The sequence below is a fragment of the Hermetia illucens genome, chromosome 4 (genome assembly GCF_905115235.1).
Source record: "Hermetia illucens chromosome 4, iHerIll2.2.curated.20191125, whole genome shotgun sequence".
NCBI classification, from domain to species: Eukaryota; Metazoa; Arthropoda; class Insecta; order Diptera; family Stratiomyidae; genus Hermetia; species Hermetia illucens.
Window position 1 is genome coordinate 24,316,890 of NC_051852.1, and position 27,049 is coordinate 24,343,938.

Sequence of the window (27,049 nt, forward strand, 5' to 3'; positions counted from 1 at the left end):
CATTAATTAACTATGTAAACATTTCATAAATTTCATTTTCGCACAGTAATAATGCACGAAGGAAAACGCCATTCTTTTCCATTTATCTCGGCATGAACAATTTCCGAAATGTTATAACTTTCTTTTTTCTAACAAGTCAAACAATTGATTTGTCATAGTTTTCACACATTCATCAGCAATTCATTAACCAATTTTTTACGTTTAATCTGACCGTGAACATGGTTGCGAACATATTTGAGGAATGTTTATGCCATTGTACGGAGCCAGTCCGTGAATAAATAAATTGGTATAATGGATCGTCTTAATCGGCTTTTGAATTTGTTGATTTGCATTTATTTGTGTGTTTACCGGTGTGTTGATGCACTGGTATGTAACAGAGAAATTTTCGAAATAAATCAACTTTCTTCAGGAAGAGAATACCCTGGAGATGGATGAAGTCAAGAGGTGACCCAAATGGTTTTTGCATTCATTAATGGTTGGATAGGGTAAGGCTCGTTGAGTGGGTACTTGTTGATGCAGTCAGTTACGGCTTAGGGGAACTTTCCAACAAGCCACTAAATATTGTCAACTTCCTAAGAAGAACTCCTCAGTACTTCCATAAAGTCCAACAGTCAAAATAAGCCGCTTTAGGAAATAGAATCCTATTTCTGACACTTCAAGTATATAAGCTTCTGAGCGGGACACGTTCAACTTCTGAAGTTGGCTCCCTATTCTCCACCCCCTTCGTGCATTAAGATGCAAATATTGTTTGGTTTTCTGCGGAATATTTTGAGACGTGAACCATTGTTTCGACGGTGAACTTTTCGCAAATTCTCTTAGCTTTTCTCTTGAAGCGCTTCAATGCCTTCTAAGCTAAGTTGGGAATGCCAAATGCACTGGAAAACTTGGTCCAATCCGAAACTTTACCTAAACTTCACAGCCGTCCCCCGGAGAAGCGTAGTTGAGAAATACTCTTTGTATTCAGGCGGAATTATCCATTTATTTGAAATCTAGCCCAAAAATCACAGCTCGCGGATATTCATTACAATGCCCCGCAGCTGAGGTGATTAATCACTTTTTTAAAGTTATCTTGCGAAAGTCTAACCTTGATTCTCCGCTCTACTAAATAAAAACCCACCTATAAATGGCCTCATTAAGCGTAAAATTAGATTAAAATCTAAGAGCCACTTTCCTGCAATATTTTCCTTAGCACTTAGCCCGGTTTGCATTTCAAAAAATTGACTAATGACTTCAATGAAACATACGCCGCGACCGACAATGATGATGATGACGGCGCTGACGTTGATTTTGATGATGAAGTGTTGCTGGGATTCATGCTAAGAATATATCTTTTTTCCGTTCTGTTTTTTTTTTCCAGCTCTTTCGAGGAAAGATTGTTCTTTCGCAGAAATCCCCTATTGTCTGCAAGTGCATAGTACCAAGCAGAATTGAACCGGTTTAGCATTTAGCAGTGAGATATTTCGTATGATATGCAAACTGTAATTACGCGCAGAGGTAGATTTATGTGATAATTTGATGCTTTGCATAGCGGTAGTCTTCAACGGTAGATCGTAATGCTTTTACTTGAAGAAATGCTACAGAAAAAAAATACTGAAAAGATTGCTTAGGCGTCCAGGGCCATTTCTTCCTAAAACTCGACTATCTTTCCGGCCAATCGACTCTTGTAATTGAAGACATAACGAACTTGAACGACACTTTTCCTGACTGTACAGTTTCCACGAAATTTTATGTAAGAATTCGGATGTTCATCAGGTTGGAAATTATTCAACAAACGATATGATGCGTAGGATTGTCTGCCTCCGCTTTTTCCGTACTTTTTGGAAATGAAAAATAAAGTAATTGAGACTTTCCTAAATCTTTTCTTCTTTTTCGCAGCGCAAAATTGTAGAGTACGCACCGCCTCGAATGGTACATTTCATGTAATTGTTGCAATTAATGCTTTTTCATTCTTCCTATTTCATTTTTACGTGTAGACTACGTATTACATGGAATGAATGGAAGCTCAAATGGAATGAACTAACTTGACATGGATTTCCGCTTTTCGTTAAGAGCTTGCTCATTGTTGTGTGCTATGCGAAAACAAAGAAAAAATATACATTTGCTTCGTCTGCTTGTAAATGAAATCTTAACTTTAAGATGGAAGGATACAGGCCATATGTGGTGAATTCCGTACAATAATGCTCGTGGTTAGCGCATATCGTGCAGAAACTCTTAAGGGAATTCGAAAAATCTTTTCGAAATTTCTGGGACTGAGAAGATACGGTTCTGACTCAGAAAAGCTACTCATCCTCTCCACTGCTGTGTTCCCATACGGTCATTATTCCATCAATCATGGTAAGTGGCAGTTCCGTTTGAGTTGTCTAGAATATCCTCTTTTGACTACAGGATTCCAACTCAGAAAAGCAACTTATACCCTTTGTAATTCCTCCATGGGCCTATCATTCCGTCAGACAGGCGTCTGTGCTGCTAACAAACCAGTCAGTATATCCTTGATTTCAGAATCCTTCCAACGGATAACGGAGTGGGTCATGCTTCCAGCTAAATTATCTTACAGTGCCATCATTGCCTATTTCGCCGTCTGTGTTCTGTAAAATCACATTTCTGTTGTGCGTTTTAGAAATCGTTTGGGTGAAATTTTCATTGCTACAATATAACAGATATTTAGATGATTTCAAATCTACTTTTACCTCGGCAATTGCGCCCCAGGTTCGAATCCCAGTTGCGATGTGAATTCTTATCTCTGTGCTTTCTCTGCCGATGAAGGCTTATAACTTGGCTATAAGTGTTAAGTGCGCTAATGGCAACGGAGCATCGTTAGATTAAAAATAAAAGAAGAAATAGAGGTTAAGAAAGAGGGATTGTTTCGATGCTCTCTCCCTGCCCCGTGAAACCACCATGAGGTATTACATCACGGAATGGAGTCAGCTCTCTTTAGCTTGGCTACCTTTCTTCTCTACGCGGCGTGCGTAACCGCGCTTTTCTAGTCTCCTCTGTCTTTCGACTATCCCAGTCTTCCTGATATGCTAACATTTTTCGCACCAGATTTTGTGGCACGAGCACCTCTCCTAGAGTTTCTTCTAGGCCCTTTCTTTCTTCTACAAATCTTGGACAGTGGAAGAAAACGTGCTGTGGGTCCTCTGGGACTCCATTGGAGTTTGGACAATCGGGTCAGGTATCTAGTTTAAACCTGAACAGTATTGATCTCACCGTGCGTCTCTCTAACCACTCCTTGATGGCAGTGATGAGCCTCTGTGTCCACCGGCCACCTTCCCGAGCTTTCCCAACGGTCTTGCTCTCTATTTAGACATCTCTTCCTTTCGGCTTTCTTTGTCTGCGATAAAGAAGAGGTATACTTTGCATTGTATATATTCGTCATCTCATCTGCCCAGATGTCAATGGGCATCATTCCCGAGATGGCGAATGCTGAATCATCTGAGACAGCCCTGAATGCCGGGCACACCCTTAGGGCTGTTCTTCTATATACTGAACTCAATTTGCTAGCGTGAAATGTGACCTGCAATGCCTTTCACCAAACTGAAGCAGCATAGAGCAGGATCGAACTCAGTATCCTAGCAATAAGCAACCTGGAGGCATGACGTGGTTCTCCCACGTTCGGCATTATCCTTGCCAGGGCCACACTTGCAGTGGATGCTTTATCATAAGCATACTGCACGTGTTGTTTATAGCTGAGATTTCCGTCAATCATCACTCCCAAGTATTTGATGGCAGACTTAGAAGTGATGATATGATTCCCAATTTGAATACGGGCATAATTTCTGTTACGGCGTTTGGTGATGAAAACCGCTTCCGTTTTTTCATCCGCAAGTATCAGACCAGAAGTCTCTAGCCAACCCTTAACAGCACTGATCGCTTCGCATGAGCATAACTCAGCATCTTCGAGAGCCTTTGCTACCACGACGAGTGCCATATTGTCGGCGTAACCCATCACCGTGGCTTCCTCCAGAAGGGGAAGATTAAGTACATCGTTGTATATGATGTTCCACAGCAGTGGGCCCAGTACGAAGCCCCGTGCGACACTCGCAGAGACAACGTACTCCTGGGGTCCGTCATCCGTGTCATACCAAAGCCTCCGTTCTTGTAAATAGCTGTTGTAGGAGGTTGGCTCACCTGGAGGTTTAGCAGTCTTAGGCAGTAGTACTCACTTCTGTTGTTTCCATAATATTGGAAATATCCCCTCGAACAACTTAGCGTACATGTCCGGTCTGGATTTCACGGCAAACTTAAGGATCCTATTCGGCACGTCATCCAGGCTCGGAGCTTTGTTATCTCCTATTCTAACGTAGATTTCCAGCAGCTCATCTCTGATGACAAGCGGTATTGCCGTCGCATTCAGAGGTCGCTGGAAGCTGTAGGTGCCCTCCTTTTGCTGGGGGAATAAACCCTGGATAATTTTTAACAAGAGTGGATGGCACACGATCTGCGGAGATGATCGGCCTCTGAATCGCCCCATCACAATTCTATAGACGCTCCCCCACGGGTTTACGTCCGCTTTCAAACTGAGCTTAAAGCATTCCCTCTTGCTCCGTCTGTCTGTCCGTCACACGCCTTTTCCTCGGAGATAGTTATAGAAATTGACATCAAATTTGGTGAAAAGGTGGAAACTGTGAACGCTCATGCCTACAGTCAGTTATATAATTCTATATCGAATTTGGGGGGCAAAAGATGGGTGCAATTTTGTTTTCATCAAATATAATCATGTGGGGTATCAAATAAAAGATGATTGATTAGTACTTTCCGAAGTCGGTCTTAGTTTTGACATTTGATGAAAATGTGGGGAGTGCAGGGGTCCGTCTTGGCAGAAAATCCGCCGAGAGTAACATGCGAATACGAACTGCTTTTCTAAGCAAAAGAGAAATCATTTCGGCCATCATCGCAGATTTGCTGCTTCTATTCGTACGGAAAGAGTGGAAGAACGGGGTGATGTGGTTAAGATTCCAAAGAAGAGCATTCGTTTTGAGAGTGACAGTTGAAGGAGTATCTGCGTTCTCCCTGCTGTCGCAAAGATAATAGCTAAAATAGTCCTGGAACGTATCAAAGAACATCTCGAAAGCTTGATCTACAGAAAGCAGGCTGGTTTCCGCTCCGGATCCCCCTGCATTGACCACATGGATCATTTTGGAACTCCGCTGCTCCTGTTCTTCATTGATTTCGAGAAACCTTTCGATAGTGTGAACGGGGAGTGTATCTTGCATCCTCTAAGAAGGAGGGAAGAAATACTATTATCAGAACGATATATGATGGCGCAAAATGTCAGGTGCTGCACGGAGATAAACCAAACAACCAAGGTTCTTAGTTTGAAGAGATATCGTACACTCTCTATCTGCATTAATGGGCCTTGATCAATTTGTATATATTTTGGAAGCATTCTGCCGACGGTGGCATCGAACTACATTTTGCCTGACGCATTAGTAGCACTAGTTCCGCTTTCGCTGTTTTGTCCAAAATGTTAGAAATGCAATTATCTTAACATCAAGATCAAGTTAAGATTGTTCTGCACTTGTGCTCTTTCTTTATTGCTATGTGAAATGAAATGCATTTGTCAACACCTGCCTGCATCGCATCATCGGAATATGCTGGCCTGATAGTATTACAAATAGACTTGGTCGACGCACAGGCCTAGTAATCATACGCAATGTGATCAAAAGACGGAGATGGCAATGATAGGTCACAGATTAAGGAGGGACGACAATTGCATTGTTGGCTACGCCTATGCAGTGGAATCCACTCTCCCAGGATGGTCGACGGATGCTGCTTGTATGCATGGTTCTGATGAATCATCTTACATGCAGCATTATGCCTGTCCATGTATTCCATTGACGCCATAACAATATAGCCAGAAATGAGGTGATCCAACATCTCCACATATTGCTTACTGGTCGTTCTCCACTCGCTCTTTCATTATGAGCTTCTTACAAGTCCATAAATCCCTTCGTCTTAGCAAAGAGTTCAACAGTACAGAACGCTCTGTTTGACAAATATAGATCGACAAATGGTTGCCAGAGAAATCACTTGTTTATCGTGTATTGTCCTAATTTCCATTCATGGATCCGCTCTTGATCTAACCTTACGTCATTCAGAGCATTGGAAAATTGATCGCCTTACAAAGAGCCGCATGGAATGCTTGCTGTAAAACTAGCAAGTCAATTTGTCGGTTATGTTGTGCCGCAACTTCAACCTGCCCCCGATGTCCCGAGGCAAGCTTATTCTTTTCACGGCAGCATTTGGGTGTTGCATTCTTAATATGGACAGTCCGTATCCGCCACTGGATCGGTCTTCATCCACGACAATATTCCGAACGCATATACCAAAGAAGAAATGCGATTTCCGCACCAGCTTTACACATTGTAGAAATTCGAACAGCGGAGCATCCTTCAAATCATCAACTCGAGTATAAGTTCCTAGCAGAATTTCTAGATACTTTAGAAGTTTGTTTGGGTCATAGCTTGAATTTGTACTGTACCATGTCTGGAATGCGCCTCGACATTTGTGTAGACCAAATTCCAACCGAATATCACGGCTGAACATGTTAACTATGCGTATAAGACTTCTACTAGTAGAACTTGGTGTCATCTAAGTGCATTAAGTGTGTCAGCTTGCACTTACCACGTAGGCAATATTTGATTGCAAAACTATCCTCTCTAGCATTGGTCTAGCAGTGGTCATTAAAGAGAGAGCCATACAAAACTAAAGGGGATGCAATGCAAGCGGATGAGTTCTGAGGTGTAGGTAGATGGAGGCATCAGTCATCGATTAACCAGGTATGCGGTGTGATGTTCAAAGCCTTGGCGTAATCGATATAGTAACTAAAGAGATTTGTTTGGCCCCTAGTTGCCTGTTCTACAACGATCAATTTGATGATGGGTCACTCGTTGCAATACCTTGATCCAACTCGGCAGTTCTTCTGCTCCTCGGAAAAATGTTGTTTCGACTGACTAATGATCTGGTTTATGCTATATGCCAACTGATAATGTATACTGAAATTCTGTACCCAATCCAGACCTGGGCCCTTTCAGCTTTTCGAGCTGTTTATGGCTCGTCGAACTTGCGACAACTTCCACCAAATCTCAACGCGGTATAGGCGTAACCCCCAACCTCTGCTTTAGTGTGTTCGGAATTTCAACTAAGGATGTCTGACTGGGGATGGCATAGTTCCGGTAAACCCTTGATTTGAGTCAGCCTGGCAATATATCTTGCCTTAATAAGTTGCGCCGATGTTCAAATTCCCATGGTGCATCTCCTCGATCAAACCATTAACACGAAAGCGAAACTTCTGACCATGCAGCCTGACAGCCGTCACTGTTCAACAATACACTAATGACTGTAGTTGCAGTAGCCACATATCAGCATAGAGTCGAGCCGCAACCTGATTGATTTGCGATAAAATTCTCGGAATTGTTGGAGATGCATAGAGCCTGGAAATACCTGATCTATGCATAGCTTCATTTCTGAAATGACAACGAATCGTACCCTCGTTTGATACGCATTCAACGTTAGATATCATTAGGACCGGCTTCCACCCCTTTTTCCCACAATTATTGCTATCATTTTTCCGATTCCTTGCGACCTCCGTATTCAAGGAAAAATCAAGCTTCTTCAGAATACATTGAGGAGAACCAGGGAGAACGTATGGTGGAGCAATCAGCCATATTCCCAATTTTTTCTTATTTTTTTTTATTAACACACGTTTTATTATGATCTTCGAGGGAAAATGAAGGATGGCTCTTCATGTGGCTGGGTGACTGGTCCCGGGTGGGGATTTCTATGCAGATATGAGGTAAAGTAGGGCCGTGGAAGAGTGCGTACCCATAAATCGTTAAAACAGCTGTCCCCTTTGCGCACTTGGGGGTAGAAGTGTCCTGCGAATTTTTCTCTAGTAACATCGTTCCCTTTGGACAGAAACAGGTGGAGATCATTTGATGTCTGATCCAGACAGAATTCCTCTCCTATTGCCTAAAGCTGACCGCTTCTGGGCGAATGCTTCCTTCAGATGTTCCAATTGTTCAAAGTAAAGGTGCAAATTAAGAGTTTGCCGTAGGAGGAGTAACTCTTAGTAGACAATTTCCTGTTAATACCACGAAACTATCTATGTTTGTCCTTTGTTAGTGCTCATCTCTGACATGTCCTCAAATGAAACTGAATTAGCCAATCATAAAACTGTTAAAGAAGTGTACCCCGATCCGACGCATAAAGTGTTATCTACAGATCACTCAAACTATATATTGGTAAAATAATGAATTTCTTTTTACTTCACCTAATATTCTAATTCGACCACCCAATGCAACTGTGGGGAAATCGTTCCAACCTTTAATCGGATCAGGTCCTAATAACCTTCCACTTTTTGGGACGAAAATTAATCGAAACCGAAGACTACCTTCTTTGGATAAATTTCTATATTTGAGTAGAGGCTCTGGCCAGATACATATTTCACGATAAGGTCCAAGGAAGCTAAGGTTAACTGAGTCTACAAGACCTCCTCAAGGATAAATGATCAGATCCTGATATCTGGGAATTAACTCGACCGATAATTCTTCGTTGATTACTATTAGAACATTCGGAAGATGGTCTCATGTCTGCATGAGAAAAGGAGTTGGTGGAGACTCTAAGGGAGAGGATTAAGGTTAGACTTGAAGCCATTTGTCTCAGGATCTATTAATATCGTACGAAATTTACAAGAGTAAATCCAAACATCCGAAAACGTAGACAATCGTTTGGTCTTTCGGCATGGACGCTTTTAATCATATTTGTTGCTGGAGTTGTTACCAGCTTTTCCGCAGATACCACACTTGCATGAAGAAATGAACCACATTTTGCTGCAGATGTGATTTGCCCGTAATGCAGAAGGTTTGGGGTCTTAACTCCATATCTCCTGGCACCGCCACCTACCGTTCCATTAGAGTCTACGTTTTCGATCCTAAGGCGCTGCAACTAAGACTGGAACATTATCAAACTGCCAGAGAATGAACTTTCTGAGAATACCATTTCACGAGGCGGAAACTCAAGCGCTTCACTCATCGCTTACGTCAGTTTTAACGTAGTAAGAGAACCTCTGAGATTTAAAAAGATTTTGGCCAAAAAAGTGACCCCTTCTCTTGGTTTACATATGAACACTTCAAATATTCTCGGTACTTTCTAAGTACTACTGTCCAGAGATAGTAGCAAAGTCAAGGGGGTTCAACTTATCCAATAATCTAAAGAATTTATACGGACCTCCCAAAATGATAATATGATGGTTCACTGAACAAACATTTACGCTGAAGGAATATTAACGATTTTAGATAAACAATCTTAAGTAACAAAGAAGGCCATTTAATGACTTCCTCCATTTAAATCACGAGTTTCCGTTATACTTCTAAAATCTGCTTATATTAAGTCAATCCAACGAATATTCTTTCTGAATAGCGCTTAGCACTTGGAATAACTTTTTGATATTAAGAAAGATAGAATAGATTGAAAAAAAGTGTGACTGAACCGCTTAACTGTACACTCGAAGGTTTCTTTATATTTAGCGTTGATTAAACATTTGATGTTGCAAGGTTCATAGGCTAGATGGAGAGTGTGTTTGCTATTTCTTTTAAATCGGATTTTAGTATGATGCTAAAACATCATATCATCGTGTAAGCTATGTGTGTAGGGGAGAAGCGTCAGCTTATTGTTGAAGAGCCACCACAAACTGGAAAGTAAAGTAGTAAAGGAATTTTAGATAAACTAATAGGTCTCATTTCTTTCCCTTTTCTACATATGAAAATATGATTTTAAGCTGTCAAGCCCTGAAAATTATGAACATATTGTCGGAAACAGAATATTCTATGGTCAACCTAGAGGACATCAAAAATGTAAGCTTGGTAGTATCAAATTGTACCTCAGCTGATCCATTTCTTTGTTCAAAGAAAAGATTGATTATCCACGACTAATTACTATCATCTGACAAAACTTGTTTACTAATTGGGATTGTTGCTGTCATAGGCATCAAGCATCACTCCAGCTCGCTTTTCCTCTACGTTTCCTCCTAATCACCTCTAGCTTCACATCTGTATTTCTCCTCTACCGAATGTCTGATTCTACCTTGTTAAGCGACTTTGAGGCTTAACTTTGGTTCAATGCTTCTAGCTATGCATCCACCTCTCCAAGCGTCTTAACTTATTTGGTCACCATATGCTTGAGAGTTTCTTTTCAAGTAACTCTTTTTCTTTCCCTTCTTCACGCACGTTCACTAACTGACCAAACATTGACACATTTCTCCTTCTCCACAACCTTGGTCTTTTTTTAAGAGACTTTCTCGACAAAAGTGTTTATGGTTAATCTCTACAAAACCTCTTTCGCGTGTGCCATGAACAGTATAAGACATGGTACTCAGTTTTTTCTTGTAAATGTTATTTTTTGTTGGTGCTTTGTTGTTGGGAGTCGTTGACTGAATTGGTTAATATTCTGCTGATCTGAAAACATTGATCAAAGAAAGAGAAGAGAAGCAGCAACAACACAAAAAAGAACGCGGAAGAAAGGAAAAAGTGATGATTTCTTAGGTGTTGTTGGAATGAGATTTTACGTAGTGTACAGTATTAGTTCTAGATGATGGGTCAGTCTACTATCTAAAATTTATAATTGAGAAACCAATCTATAAGTTTAGCACTTAGCGGTCTCTGCAATTTACGGACCCATGATTGCCAGATCAATAGATCAATGCGGATTTTGTACACAATTTGCTAAGATGTAAGGGAGGAGTTTCCCCTGCTTCACTTCAGAGCCCCTGATCGCAAATTTCTCTTCCTACCTTCGAATTCATACTATTTACGAAGATTTCTGTCCTAAAATTTTTTTATCCATTTTTCGGCCCCTTTCGTATGGGACCAATATTCATAATTTTGCATTCCCAACCTAATCCAATTTCTCCCCCAGTCTTTGGCATCTCCAGGAAATTTACTATTATTTAATCAAGGAGATCCATCCTAAATTATTGTTATGATCCTTCCACGATTTTAGTATACCTATCATAACTATACCACTTTTAGCACTTACTGCTTTCAACAGGCATTTGTGTGTGCTTTGTGTGGACAGTACCCCAGAATGTAGTTGACAGTTTCCTTGACCTCCCCATAGAAGTTACATACGATGTCCTCATATAATCCCAGGCCTGATGCCACTTATAGTGACATTTCGTTGCACCTACCATGATCCTAAAACAGTTCCTTGCTAGACTTTAACAATCCAGCGAGCCTTTTGGTTTATATGTTCTCAGAGGCTTCTTAGATTGTTCTGCTCCTAATAAGTTCGGCGAGTATGATTCCCTAAACTGTTTTACGTCTTTCTCAAGTTTTAAAACTATGGGTGGTCTATAGTAACGATTCCGCTTGCTTCCCATAGTTCTTTTGAAGGTCCAAGTAAGCACGATTGTCTATTTCTGTACATTTCCGCCTGAAATACCAATGGCTGAGAAACTGCAGCTCCTGTTCCTTCCTCCAGTAGGAGATCCGTCTGTATCGCAGGGTGTCATTTGTTGGTTTACGTTAGAAGTATGAGCCACAATTTCCCAATCGTTCTTCTTGATAATTTGAAACTTAAATCTATTCTTCTTCTTCTTTTTCTTCAGCCTCTGTCCCGTTTGCAAGCGGGGTCGGCTCGTCGTGATCGGTTTCACCATTTGGTTCTATCAAATGCCTAATCTGGATACAATCTCGCGGCTTTTAAGTCCCCATCCAGCGTATCAAGCCACCGTTGTTTTCGCCGGCCTTTTGGTTGTTTACAAGTAAATTCTCGTTAGGGCGAATTACATGACCATTCCATCGAAAACGCCTCGCAATTTTTCCACGATCGTCGCAACCCCATAACGATCGCGGATATCCTCATTTCGGATGTGATCAAAACGTGGCACGCCACTAGTCCAATGCAATATCTTCGTCTCCATTACTGCAAGACGCTGTTCATTGTCTTTTATAGTGGGCTAACACTCAGAACCATAGAGGGCGACAGGACAGACGACATTGCGGTAAATTTTAGACTTGAGACGTTCGTTGATACTTCGATCACAAAGAACACCAGTTGTGGAACGCCACTTCATCCAGGTTGCGTTAATGCGTGAAGCAATTTCATAACGCAGTTCTCCTTTGGCTGATAGCGTTGATCCAAGGTATTTAAATCGCTCAGTTCTGGGTAGATCACTGCCGCTGACAGTGATTGTGCCTGTTTCATGGGGATCGGTCGTCAAAAATTCATTTTTATTTAGATTCAATCTGAGACCGTGGTCTATGAGGCGATCATTCTATTTTTGGACAGGTTGCTGCAGATCACTTTTACTATTAGATGCTAGGAAGATCATCTGCATAAAGCAGTGTATAGGGCGCTTGACGTTGGATGTCCCGTGTGACGGTGTCCATAACAAGAACAAAGAGTAGTGGTGAGAGGGCGCTTCCTTGATGAACACCAACAGAGACACGAAGCGGTTTTGATACACCCGCTACACTGCGAACTTTACTTTTTAGATCGTGGTAGAACAATTGAACCCAGCGCATGAGTTCTTCTGGCACTAAGTGTTGTCGTAAACCATACCAGATGAGTCAAAAGGTCAAACGCTTTTTCTAGATCCAGAAATGCAACGTAAAGAGGGCGATGCTTCTCACCGTGTTTCTCCATGAGTAACCGTGCAGCGTGTATTGCGTCAGTAGTTCCGCAGTTCTTGACAAATCCGGCTTGATTCACGATTATTTCAACGATTTCGCGAATACGGTTGTCAAGAATGTGAGATGATGTTTATCTAAACATATTCTTCATTATAATTTGGAGCCATCCTCCCAATGTCAAAGTATCTTTCTCTGTGATCCATTATCCGTCTTGAGGTTTAAGGTGGTAACAAGTGTTCATCTTCTTAATATATTCTGCCCTTTAGACTTCAATTGCATTAATAATTCCTTCTCGGATCTCGGTACAATTTTGCCCCATGCCCTTTCCGCAAAAGACTTGTTTTTTCGATTTCTCGTTAAATCTGTGATCCAGCCAAATCTGTGACGGCACAGTTGTATTCATTAACTGCCTCCAGTGACTGGACATTTATACTAATCGTGAGAAGCTTGTCTTTGCTTCTTTCCCTTATACTTATCCGCATTTATTGCAATGTCGACAGTTCAATCGCCTTCCAGCCTTTGGGGATAATGCTTTGAACTCTTTGGCTATGTCCTTCCGTCACACAGTCTGCCAGTATTAAGCCTGGCCTAAAGTTTAGTGTTCATTTGTTCGACAATAAGGCATCCGATTTGTCCTTACTGCTTACGAGTGACTATTTGCTGTGGATACGTCCTAACTAGAATAGCCAGTCCAGTCGTGGTAACATCAAGTCTCTTTAGTCCAGTTTGATTAGTATTTAGTAATGCACTGACTGTATAGCAACACGATTAAGGCAGCAAAGCGGAACAACTTCAGGGAATTCAGTGGAGAGATAAAACAAACCTTAGAGTAACCAGGCTATACAAAGTTATAATCAAAGATATACCAATATCTTCTGTCTGTCTGAAGAAGGAAGATAGGACATTTACCGAGAATGAGGAGGAATATCTGCTTCTTAGAACTCATTTCCCTGGCAGGGAAACTAGCAAAAGAGGTATGCTTGGAATCTAGGCCAAGTTGGGCAGTAGACTCTTTAAAGCACTGAAATGACTCCGAGTAGATGACATCTTCCCAGCACTAGAGAGTCCTAGAAATCATCATAGAGTACTTTCTAAGGGCGGTAAGGGGCAGCATAGCTTTGGGAACAAATACTAGAACACAAGTCCAAGGTTACGCTGACGATATTGATCTAATCTGTAGTGGCAAATATGAGGACACCCTATGTGGTGAATCCAAATTGGACTAAGAGTTACTAGTGTCTGGTACAGGAAGGCGGGGCTGTACATCAATCCAGTAAAAGCCACCATATTAACACTCACTAGGAAGCGTAAGCTTTATCACCTGGTAGCCATTCGGTTACATGGAGGTGAAACGAGAACCAGAGGGCAAATAACCAAGCACAACAGCCAGGGAGTTACAAAAAAAATTTCAAAGATTGATTTGGGTGTTTATCGGTGAGGCAATAAACACATGACCAGCAGAACAATGCCATCCACCAGACTATGTTGGGTTAAAAGACAAGGAAGCAGCGGACGAACTGGCCAGGAAAGGAGAGCGGGGATGCCTCTATACCGACCGGAAATAGGTTCGTGGCTGTGACATTTTCAACTGCGGGAACTATACTGGCCGAACCTACCAAGAATGGAGTAGTCCTGGTTGCTTACGTGTTCTGTGTGGGGTATGATGAAACCTCCATACATGTTCTGGGATAGTGTTCCGCACTTCTGCAAAGTACTCGTAGGTCGAAGCTCCTGGGTAGGGTATATACTAAAGTTCCTGACGTTCGTAGGCTTGCTTGACATACTGCAGTTAATATGTACACTGTGGCCATTAAAATGATCACAATAGTTCTTTTAGAATACAGTGTAATCTCCCTTAACAGAATAATAATTAGTATTCTTTTTGTTTTCTTATGTATCCATATTCCGTTGCTCCGAATGTGGGGGTTAAATGATTCTCCATGACATGGCTCTCAGTAGCACGGGATCATCAAACTCACTCATTGAATTGGCTGGGAATGAGGGTGACTCTATACGAGGACAATCAATTACTCCCGATTACAGATTATTTGATGGGCATGGTATTCATAACACCTTGGATTGGGAAGGTATTTTTCGACTCCTTATTCTAGATCCGTAACATTCTGAGAGAATACGTTCACCTCGTTTAAGATGTTAGTCGTCAACCACTGATCTTGCGGATAACCAGAGCCGAATCTATCAGAAAACTATATTAAACACTGCTTGAGACGGCCTCCTAAGTGGAGGAGTTTTTGATATTTATTTCAAATTAACGATCTTAGTCAAATTTTTTGGGAGTTTTATTTGTTGCGTTGAATTTATTGAGAAGAAAAGCCATTAGTACCCTGTTTTTATCGGCGGCATCCTGTAACCTGGTGGGACAGTGTAGAAAAGTTCTGAACAGTCTGGGCGACACGCTTCCCCTCCACTCGGTTCCCGGTCATAAGGACATAGTGGAGAATCAGCAAGCTGATGGACTGACCAGACGAGGCTGTGCTTTTGATCGTTGTTTGGTCGGCTCAATCTGTGTTTCGCTTGCGCCTGTTAAGGATGGAATCTAGTCGCACTACTTAGCAGCCGCGGAACTCCGATGGTAAAGGCTCATCACTTGTGCCACATCAAGAATGATTTGGCTCGCCTATAACAAAGCCGAGCGACAGAGCTCTTGTGCCAGACGCGTGCAAATGCATATGAGATTACGCTGGTCTGGGCGGGGCACTGGCCTATAGGGGATCATGCCACCAGACTCAACATCATCAAGAGAAGAGGAAGAAACCCTCAGTACTTTCTCTGCGATTGCTTAGCTTTACCTAGGGTCAGGCTACGGACACTAGGTAATCCATTCTTTGAGGATCTAAGAAAGATCTCTGTTTGCAGGGTGGGAGAGCTGTTTTCCTTCGTGAATTCTACGGACTGGCTCTGAAGATCTAGCCTGGCTGGACTCTGCTCGTTTGTTCCTACCACATCAGTCATGGTCTTAGGAGTTTGTGACATCAAAATGGCGCACTACAGCGTGGATTGGGCTCTTCAAAGCGCATACTGGTACCTACCTACCATACTATTGTAAAAATAAAACTAATCATCTTGAATTATGGATGGGATAGTATGACACCTCTGTATCTATCTACTTAAGACGTATACGCATCGACATATCTTATCTTTATACTTCGCCGCTTGCCAACAATTAGAATGAGTCAAAAGAAATAAATAATAAAAAGTATAAATTATGGGAAGACTCGGTTATGCAGCAGTTTTCGCATGATGTTCATCACAACATTTTTCACTTTTTTCCATTAATACTAAGCACCTTGGGCTAGGAAGGTGATTCACTTCAACTGAAAGTCATTTGTTGACCTACGTCATTTGGTTTTATCGCGAATTATTGATGTCATTTTACAAATGCGTCTCTATCTTTAATGTTGGAATCGTGAAGTCAGTGGGAAATTAGCGGTAATCTATGTGGTACCTGTCAGTACCTAGCATTCCAAATACTAGAAAAACTAAATGGAATCCGCATTAAAAATTAAATTGCAAGATTTCAGTCGTTTATTATCACTTTTAAGATGCGTTTTTTCTGCCTTCAACTCTTGGGGGTTTTCCTTCTTACCAAAGCAATTGCTAATTCAGTTGGATTAACATTTAATCCTATTCCTTATCATCTAATCCAAAGCGTAAGAAGTATCTGAGATCTGTTCCTATCCATCTAAAAACTTTCCAACAACAGTGTTATGCCACAAGCTAGTCAAAGATTAGCTTAACGAAGAAAGTTAAAAGAAAAATTGAACCGTTTAAGGTATTATAAGATTTGTGCAAGGAATAAGAAGTATTGTGATCCCAACAGTGTGGTTAGTGATGGCCGTGTGGTGCTAACATTGATGTTTGTTGTTGATGAAGACGATTGACGACGGCCACGGTGCCGACTAAGGGGAACATGGTGGTACCCATATAGAGTTGCTTTGGTACTCTGAACTCACCGGCCGGAGATCACTCAACCCTCTCAGTTAGCTGGGTTTTTATGCTTCTGGGTTTGTTGTGGAGAAATCATTTTTTATCCCAGACAGCAAACATCGTTTGCAACGAACGTTGTGTGTTGTGTGTGCAGCCAGAGGAAGAGATCTCTTGGCATCTTTGCTCTGGAAGTCAGCGGGCCATTAAGTTCCAAGTTGGCTGCCAAGTAAATGCACTCACTCCGTTCAGTTTAGTTGAGTCGTCGGGATCGCAGTTGTTGTCGGTGGTATCGTTGGTGTTTTTTAGGAACTTCCAATTTGATAGAGATCGTATTCATCAGCGATATTGTATGGTCGTCATCAGCGCTACTGAATGTGATTTATTGATGCTTTTGGTGTTGTGATTGTTTCGGGATGGTTCCTATCTCTCGGGTCTACGCTCTGGAATCTGGTGCCTAAGTTCCAAATATAGAAATATCTTTTCTCTGGTAGCTTCAACTAACTGTAAACAGTTTTTTAGTAGTCCCGGTTTTGCATTGATCGCGATCGTGTCTTGATTCCCTCCCGAGGGTGAGTGTGGGATAGATTCGCCGAGAGAGAGGTTTTTGAACGAGTTCGGTTTCAATGAATGATTAGTGGCCCCTTTTTTCATGAAGTACTGGCAAACTAATAATTTATGTGCATGGAATTAAAATTGATGGGAATTTAATTGTGCGTTGTTGTGATATATGATCCACGGTGGCTGTGCTCTGTTTTAAAATAATGTCAATATAGTGGAGTGGTTTTTTTTTTCGCTAAGTAGATGTACAAGTTATTGCTTACCATGATTGAAAGGGATAATGCCACTGAGGCAATTAACACCATATTCCGCTCCACACTGAAGGTAAACCCAAAACGTTCTTAGCAGTGTAGTTATCAGCAATCTACTATTTTTTTTAACTAGAGATGTTAGTGTAGTCTAATAGAAATACATTTTTATCTGCTACAAACCACACATAATTGGTACAACCCCTCCCGTCCAGAATTTGTTTTGAGGTAGGAATTATCTCTCCCAAAATGGTCTTCTCTCTCAAACCAACTGCATGCATACATCCATGTTATTACTGTCGTCCTTTTTATGGAAAAGTTTTGGCAAACATCAGCTTTGCTCAGATGTTTCAGAAGGTATGTCCTATCGTAATCACCATTAGAAAGGAATAGTGTGGAGAAAGTAACCTTCACCGCCGGTGTCAGTCATAGGACTTTGGAATGTTATTGGCTATCCATATTTGGAACTGTTCCAGCTCCAGTTATAACGGTCATATTCCACACGAGGACATGCACCATTTTATTTTCAGCAGAAAAATATGAGATGCCAGTAATCTCTAAATGAAGCACCTTACAAAAATGCTTACGAAAAACCAGCAGGGTGATACCAATTGGGATTTTTTCAAGAGTCAAGTGAGTCTATCAGCTCAAAATAGAAACTGAATATCAAGTTGGTTGGTGTGTCACCAGTTATCGCCTGAATTCGATAAACTGAACGAAACGTTTCTGATGGAGATGCAAAGTCACTCTATGTACGATGTGTTATCGAATGCTCTTTCGACATCCAAAAATACACGCAGCGCCATTTCTTTTGTTTCTATGGCATCCCGTAGTATATCCATCAGCTGATACAGAGCACTTTTGGTTGACTGTCCTGCCCGGTAAGGGTGTTGACTCTGTCGTACGGGATTACGCTTTAGAACATTAGTTCTAATATTGTCTATGACCTTCTCCACCGTTTTGAGTATGTTAGTGTTAGTGGCAAATTGGTCTGAAAGATTTGGGGTGAAAAGGATCCTTTTTACTTACCTTCGGAGCAAAGACCACTTTCGCCCGTCTCTATGCCCTTGGTATATATCTCAAGGCTATGTTGCCCTTACCACCCTCAGAAGTAACTCCAAGATGATTTCTAGGCCTCTCTGGATTAGTGCCGGGAAAATGCCATCTACTCCGGGTGATTTCAGTGGTTTAAAAGTTCACATTGCCCACCCAGCTTCTAAGCATATCTCTTTTGCTAGTTTCCAGTTCTCCTTCCCCTTTTATTCGTTGTTGAGGTATCAGGCAGAATGTTATCCCCTGCCGCCGTGGGGTAGGACCCCGGGAAACGAGTGCTGAAAAGCAGGTGTACTCTGTCCTCCTCACTCTCGGTAAATGTCCCATCTTCCTTCTTCAAACAGACAGAGGATATTGCCTCGACTTTGGCTACAGCCTTATAAAGCCTGGTTGCTTCTGTAATTTGTTCGATCCCTTCACAGGATTCCCTGAAGCTGTTCCGTTTTGCTTCCCTCATCACGTTGCTATACGCAGTCAGTGCATTTCTGTACCTTGGCCAGTCCCCCGCTTGTGTTGCTCGGTTGAAGAGTTTTGGCACCTCTGTTCTCATTTTGGCCAGGTTCCTGTTCCACCATGATGGATCCCTTGATGACTTAACTTTGTTAGCCGGACAGCTGGCCTCATATGTGTCATTGACGACTGTGTTGAGATTTTCCACCACTGTTTCTAGTTCCAGTTCGTTCCTGATGTCACTGCCGCCTTGAAGGTGAGCCATGTTGCTACTCAGGTGCGTTGCATCTAATTCCCAATCCGTTCTCCTGGGATTCCTTATTATTCTATTTGTTTCGGAGTTGCACTCAATGTCGAGTCTGATTATGAAGGCGGGGTTGGGAGGCAATTAGGTCCCGGAATACGGTATTTGTGAGTTGAAATAAGTTGTTAGATTAGACTATTTAGAAAACGGAAGTTGGTTTCATTTTCTTACAAATGAAATATGGCAGGTAATGGTAAGCGGCTGAGGCCCTCCAGCATCTCATAGAGCAGGGAACACTTTCTCAGATAATCTCTCCAATATCCGTACGAGATAACTGTTCTGCTATACTGTGAGGATGCCATCAGGACATAACTGCTTCTTTTCTAAGGCTTTGTGTAAAACAAAACCTCATTAAAATCGGTTTACTGCTTTTTTTTGTTCAATTTTCGCGTCCGTTCTGTGTGGCGCGGGCAGTTAAAAATAACATGCTCCGCATCCTCCGGAATCAGCACCCATGTCGGGCAATACGGGGAGTCGTCACGCCCGAAGTGATAAAGGTATACACGGTACCCTCCGTGTCCGCTTAGGAATTAAGTTAGATGGTAACTAACCTCACCATGCCTCCGTTTGGCCCATTTTGAGACATCTGGAATAATCCTGTGTGTCCAGTGCTCTTTAGGTAAATCATCCCATCGTTTTTGCCATTCCAAAATAGATTCACTTCGTGCTAATTTCCGACGGTAGGTATAGGACTCGCCGATTGCATATGATGGGGCGCATTGACAATAGATCTTGCCTTTCGGAATCCGAACTGTCTGCCTGAGAGACCACCCTCCTTTTCTGTGATTGGTACAAGCCTATTGAAGATGACCAGTTCGAAGAGTTTGCCGATGCCGGCATATAGGCCTATAAGAGGAAGGATCACCCAAAGGTTTATTTGGCTTCGGGATTAACACAAACTTCTGTTTCCTCCACTTTCCGGGAAAATCTCATCTTTAAGGCACGTCGTAAATGTTTCAGCGAACCACCGTGAAACGATTTTAACGACCACTTTCTGTGTTTTATTCGGAATGCCATCTAAACCTGGGGCTATATTTTCGGCAACCTTCTTCGCAGCTTCCAGGACTTCTTCAGTGGTTACCTCGTCAATTTCATCGGAATCTATTTGGACAATGGGTAGGTTCGATTCATTTGAAACTTTTGGGAAGAGAGTACTAATGATATCACGCACCAAGTCAGGGTTGATGATCGGCAGTGAGCGCTTATCCATGATTGATGCCATAACTACCTTGTATGCACCTCCTCATCGGTCGAAGTCCACTTCCTCGCATAACCTTTTGAAGTGTTCAATTTTACTTTTAGAGATGGATCGGTTGTGCAACTCTTCAGATTCAGGCCGGTTTCTGCTACGTTGGCTGTGTCTCTTGGCTTTAAAGCAAATTTTACGAAGTTCTTCAATTTCGGCATTCCATCAGAAGCGTCACACGTTTTTTGGACTTTTTCAAGAACCTACGTCACATTTTCTTCTGCATTTCCCATAGGCATCGCTTCCTGCAGAAATATTTCTTGAAACATTTGCTTGTCAAGTTTTTTGGATGTCCAACTCACTACTGCAGTTTTCTTGATTCGTTTTGCTCCTGTCGCTGCATCTGTAAGATGATAGTCCAATGGTCATTCTGCGTATATTCCTCATTCACCTGCCATTGGAGATCCTTAGATAATGTATCGCTAACAAACGCAAGATCTATCACCGATCCCATATCCCGTCTCTGAAAAGTATTAACCCCGCCAGTTCTTGTCAGAACGACATTCAGACGTGAAAATACTTCGAGCAATATGCGGCCCCTAGCACCTTCGGCCCAAGCGTTAAAATCGCCAGCTATTATTATTGGGTTGTGGCGGCTTGCTTCCGAAGCTAATTGTTCCTTCATCAGTAAGAATTCATCTCGCTTGAGGCTCGGCACATCGTAGCAGTTGAATATGTGAATGATGCTTACTTTAGCTCGTGTGAATCCGTCTTCTGGGCTATTGCTGTTGTTTTCGATTGCTCGATTTCCGCAAGTCCAGATTGCGGCTTTGCCGCTTCTGGCTGATACAAAGATACCACAGTGGAAATCTTTATAATATTCGCATATAATGGCGACGTCAATTTCATTTTCAAACATGCTTTGAGAGAGTAGTTCCTGAGCTGCCTGGCAATGGTTTAAATTCAGCTGTAGGAATTTCGTTTACGAAAAGCTGAAATCGCCGTCTTAAACGCCGGATATCTGTAACTGGCTGTGATATGGTCGATATTACCCTCCTGTGTTTCTATGCGTAGCAGGCATTTGGGATTCCCATTGTATTCTTTGGTAATAATCGTAATCGTCGGCACAACTTTGATCTATCGTACTTGCTGGAACAGTTTTTCGAAATGTGTCCAAATTCCAGACATTTAAAACATCTCTTTGACGATATTTGTTCTCTCAGTTGGCAGCTGACTCAGCCGACGCGGATTTTGCCAACAGCAACAACCTCTTCCGAATGGTAAGGCTATTGTGGCCGTCTGAGTACCACCATTTGCATTACGGAGCTTTATCCCATTGGACTCAAGGATCGAATCTAGCCCGAGTTGTGTCTTTAAGACCTCACAGATCTCCGCTTTTGTAGTAGTTTCATCTAGCTCCTTGTAATCAATCAGCATTGAATCCTGGTTCACCTTTACCTCCGCTGCTTTGCCCAGTAACGACTCAATCTTCCTATATAACTCGTGGGACTTACTCTCCCCAGGCCTAAGCTTAAGAAGCAGATCGCCTTTCTGCGTGCGTCTTATCCGGTTCACGTGTTCATCCAGGTCCAGAAGGGAACTGTCTGTCTTGACTTTCCGCAAGATTTCCGCATATGTCAGCTCGCTTGTTGATTTCAAAATCAACTCATTTGGACGAGACCTCTTTTCTTTCTCTCTCTTTCCTCTTCCCCATACAGGCAAAAGGGGGGGGAGGGGTTTCCATTTTTTTTCATCAAATGTAGTCATGTGGGGTATCAAATGAAACGTCTCGACTAGTACTTTTCTAATCCATCCATAATATTTGTTGGAAAACTGGGGGATCCATTCTCAGAATCTACCCAATCGAAAAATTTGAAAAAATCAAGAGGCTCCCACTGTATGGTGCGTAGGCTCTGAAATACCCTCCATACCGATATCTTCTTCTTTTTCTTCAGCCTTTATCCCGTTCGTGTCCAGATGGCTCAAGTGGTTAGAGCGCTGGGCTGTCGTAGCGGAAGGTCGCGGTTCAAATCTCGCTGGGGGCAGAGGAATTTGTTATCGTGATTGGATGTCGGACACCAGTCGACTCAGCTGTGAATGAGTACCTGAGTCAAATCAGGGTAATAATCTCGGGCGAGCGCAATGCTGACCACATTGCCTCCCACAGTGTACTATGGTGTACCGTTACGGTCTTGAATGAAGTGCTCTAACACACTTCAAGGCCTAGATCCAATATGGATTGTTGCGCCAACGATTATTATTATTATTATTTATCCCGTTCACAAGCGGGGTCGGCTCGTCGTGATCGGCTTCGCCATTTGGCTCTATCGAATGCCTGATCTGGGTGCAATCTCGAGGCTTTCAAATCCCCATCCAGCGTATCAAGCCACCGTTGCTTAGGTCTGCCTTTTGGTCGTTTACCATCGACTTCGATGTTCAGACCAATCTTGCCAAGTGAATTCTCGTTTACACGAACTGCGTGACCATACCATCGAAGACGCCTCTCTCGCAACTTTTCCACGATCGGTGCAACCCCATAACGATCGCGGATATCCTCATTTCGGATGTGATCTAAACGTGTGACGTCACTATTCCAACGTAGCATCTTCGTCTCCATTACCGCAAGACGTCGTTCATTGTCTTTTATGGTCGGCCAACACTCAGAACCATAGAGAGCGACTGGACGAACGACATTGCGGTAAATTTTAGATTTGAGACGTTCGTTGATACGTCGATCACAAAGGACAGCAGTTGTGGAACGCCACTTCATCCAGGTTGCGTTAATGCGTGAAGCAATTTCATAACGCAGTTCTCCATTGGCTGATAGCGTTGACCCGAGGTATTTAAATCGCTCAGTTCTGGGCAGATCACTGCCGCTGACAGTGATTGTGCCTGTTTCATGGGGATCGGTCGTCAAAAATTCAGTTTTGTTTAAATTCAATCTGAGACCGTGTTGCATGAGGCGATCATTCCATTTTTGAACAAGTTGCTCGAGATCATTTTTGCTATCAGATGCTAGGAAAACATCATCTGCATAAAGCAGTGTGATAGGGCGCTTCCTTGACGAACACCAACAGAGACACGAAGCGGTTTTGATACACCCGCCATAATTCGAACTTTACTTTTCGGATCGTGGTAGAGCAATTGAACCCAGCGCACGAGTTCTTCTGGTACGAAGTGTTGTCGTAAAGCATACCAGATGAGTTCGTGTGGTACACGGTCAAACGCCTTCTCTAGATCCAGAAAGGCAATGTAAAGAGGGCGATGCTTCTCACGGTGTTTCTCAATGAGTAACCGCGCAGCGTGTATTGCGTCAGTAGTTCCGCAGTTCTTCACAAATCCGGCTTGATTCACGGTTATTTCAACGATTTCGCGAATACGGTTGTCAAGAATGCGTTCAAAAATCTTCATGGTATGAAAAAGTAACCGGATCGGACGGTAATTTGAACATTCTGCTGGGCTACCTTTCTTTTTTCATATTGGAACAGTGGTACTTTCTTGCCAGTCAGATGGTGTTCTTCCTTCCTGAATAACCCGGTTAAAGAATTCACTGAGCCACAGTGTTGGGTCCCAGCTCTTCGCTTTCCAGAGCTCAGATGCGATGTCGTCAGGTCCTGTTGCTTTCCCCGATTTCATTTAAATAAATATATGCATATATTACGTGCTACGTACTAATGGGACAAACGCACACTCAAATGTCTTTATAAAAGAAATACACAAAACCTTTCATACTTGAAGCATCCAGCTTCTGGTTTCCCGACTTGTTTGTATCTGTTGTAGGTTAAGTTCTTGACATTTACTAATAATATTAAACTCCGAGTGTGAAGCGTTTGAGGTTGACTATTATCAATACAGTGCTTTCCATCAAATTATTTATTTCAACCGCTTTCTGAAAAATAGAGGGCAATGGGATTTTTAGCTATGTACACAAGGAATGTCATGCACTCATCGCTCCTTCACATAGGGAAACACAAAACCTTTTATACCTTTCGGTTTCCCGATTTGTTTTTTCACAGTCAGGACTGCCTCTTGGAGCTCTTTCATGATCAAAAATGAGCAGTCAGAGCTGTTGCCATCAGCTCATATGGCATATCTGTGGAATAATGCCCGTATAATGCGGCAGCTCATCTGATCGGTACTAAGTATGCAGGATCTCTATTTATCTCTTTGATTAGATCCTGCCAACAGCTAGCTTTGGTTTTGTTTGCCTCGCCATTGTGGCGTGTGCTTCCTCCCAGAAGTGTAAAAGTTGTCCCAAACGGCGGAGCTTATGACTTATGACACTCCTTTTGCAGGCAGTCCATTTCCGTGATCCATCAGTACACCTTTCTACTTTGGAAAAAATGTGCCGGAAAGTAGAGTGAATCCATGTTATTTTTGTACGAAATCTTCGTTCTTCTTTCGAGAATTCTCAATTGGTATCCTTTGTATATTCCAAAAATTGGAGTAACTTGATTGCTATTGTATGTTCCGTAATAGAATTCTTTCAATTCACACACTCTCCAGTATAGTTCCTTCATTTACAACTAGACTAAACTATTTTCTCTGTAGACCCCGGGGCGGTTCCTTTTGGCATCACAAATTTTAGAAAGTATTCTAAAATTTACATTGCAAGTTTCCATAATCCGACCCCGTTCAGTTGATCCAAACCAACTTCATAAATTTTCCTATTTTGTGTCAATTTCCCGAACAGTGTATCGTTACTTCCTATCAATAACAGATTGTTTGGCATTAGCTACTTACACAGAACATGTGCAGGAGAATATAATGGCAACCACATGCACTTGGTTCAATAAAGTGCACACCAACGCCTCCTTCCATGATGGATGGCTGAACTGAAAAAAGTGCATCTATATCCAGCTTAGCCTCAATTGCTATTCGTGCATACAGCCCCGCTCCCCTTCCATGTGTGTATTTATTATTGCATTAACATCCCATTTCCGTGTTGTTTTGTATAGTGATGTACATATGTGCACATTATCTCCAGCCTTTTCTGTACTGAACCAACTAGTCGGGGCTATTTTGAATAATAGGCTCAAATAGGCACCTACGGAGGCGATTGCCTAGCAAGCCCCCCATACATTAGATGCCTTTATTAATGCCGGCCATAAGCTCTTCTCTTCTGCAGACTTTTGTGAGTACCAGAGGCAATGGACTACTGGTGTTATCATGCCTTTCAGGCTTCTCCCATATTACACGGTGATTATACAATCATTTTCAATTTTCTCAAACGTTTAAATAAATTACAGATCTCGGTCATATGTTGAATTGGGTCGACTTGTTCATTTGCCTCCATATGGACCATAAAGTAGAATTATGCTGTCGGTTTTTTCCAATCGTTCATATGTGGAGTTTGTGTGGTGAATTCTTCAATTTTGCCATTACGTCAAAATTTTAATGATCGGCAATTATAGGCGAAAATTGAACAATCTTTTGACGGTGTGTATGTTAATTGATGGATTTAATAGTGGAAAGTCCGATATTTAGCGGAGATAATTTTACTTGTAATTGGAGATGCTCACTTGAAGAGCACTTTATGTAATTCCCATGGATTAACTAATGCTTCCGTGAGTCTCAGTTTCGCATCTAGTTCCAATATTTGGGATCAGGAGCATTCACGCATGTGGTCAGTGGTTCTGATTGTGATGGGAGTTGAGGTAATCGAACAGGTTGTGGGTAATGACTTGGAACCCCCGCAATTACTCCAAGCCAATAGATTGGAGTATATCATTACAATCAAGTGTTAACTACCGCCATTAGGAATTCAGCCGCACGAGGAGCCGACGCTAATTTTGGGTAGCAAAAATTGAGAAAACAAAATCTGATTTTTTTGTTAGCTTAAACAATTTTTCAGACTATCCTGATTTTAATGATATGTCTCAAAATCAAATCGAGCAACTAGAAGTATTTTAAAAAAATATTGAAGTTAATTGTTATGACCTGTGAGTTAGCGGACGGGAAGAGAGGAGAACTGGAAACTAGCAAAAGAGGTATGCGCAAAAGCTAGGCTAAGGTAGGCAGTGGGAGCTTTTAAGCCACTGACATCTCCCGGAGTAGATGGCATTTTCCCAGCACTAATCCAGAGAGGCCTGGGAATTATCTTAGAGTCTGTTCTGAGGGTGGTAAGGGGGAGCATAGCACTGGGATATATGCCAAGGGCATGGAGACGGGCGAAATTGGTCTTTATTCCGAAAGCGGGTAAAAAGGATCCTTTCCACCCTAAATCTTTCAGACCAATTTGCCTAACATCGTTCGTATTCAAAACGCTGAAGAAGATCATAGACAACTATATTAGGACTAACGTTCTAAAGCGTAATCCTCTACATCACTGTCAACACGCTTAGCGGGCAGGACGGTCAACTGAAACTACTCTGTATCAGCTGACAGAGGTACGTACTTCGGGATGCCATAGAAACATTGCACTGTGCGCGTTTTTGGATATCGAAGGAGCATTCGACAACGCATCGCACACAGAGATACAAGATGCCCTTAGCCGCCAGAGAGTGGGAAACATCCTGGCACTCTGGATGGGCAAAATGCTAGAAAGCAGACAAATAGAAGTACCGACAGGTACAAATTCTATTGTCATGAACACCACTGAAGGCTGTTCACAGAGTGGGGTACTATCGCCGCTGATGTGGAGTATGGTAGTGGATGAATTCCTGGACGT

The 27,049-nt window shown here is 42.2% G+C and overlaps 1 protein-coding gene across 3 annotated transcripts in view; it reads left to right on the forward strand.

The window, feature by feature from the left end:
• The window catches only part of LOC119656146 (tyrosine-protein phosphatase non-receptor type 9), a 213,595-nt gene that overhangs the window by 73,190 nt on the left and 113,356 nt on the right, over positions 1-27,049 (forward strand). Inside the window, exon 1 of one of the 3 annotated variants that reach the window (XM_038062480.1) lies at positions 16,711-17,462. The exons of the other annotated variants lie outside the window; for them this stretch is intronic. Within the exon in view, the coding sequence (XP_037918408.1) occupies positions 17,382-17,462 (81 nt within the window). The 5' untranslated portion in view covers positions 16,711-17,381. Of the gene's footprint in view, positions 1-16,710; positions 17,463-27,049 lie in introns of those variants that run through there. 3 annotated transcript variants of the gene reach the window in all.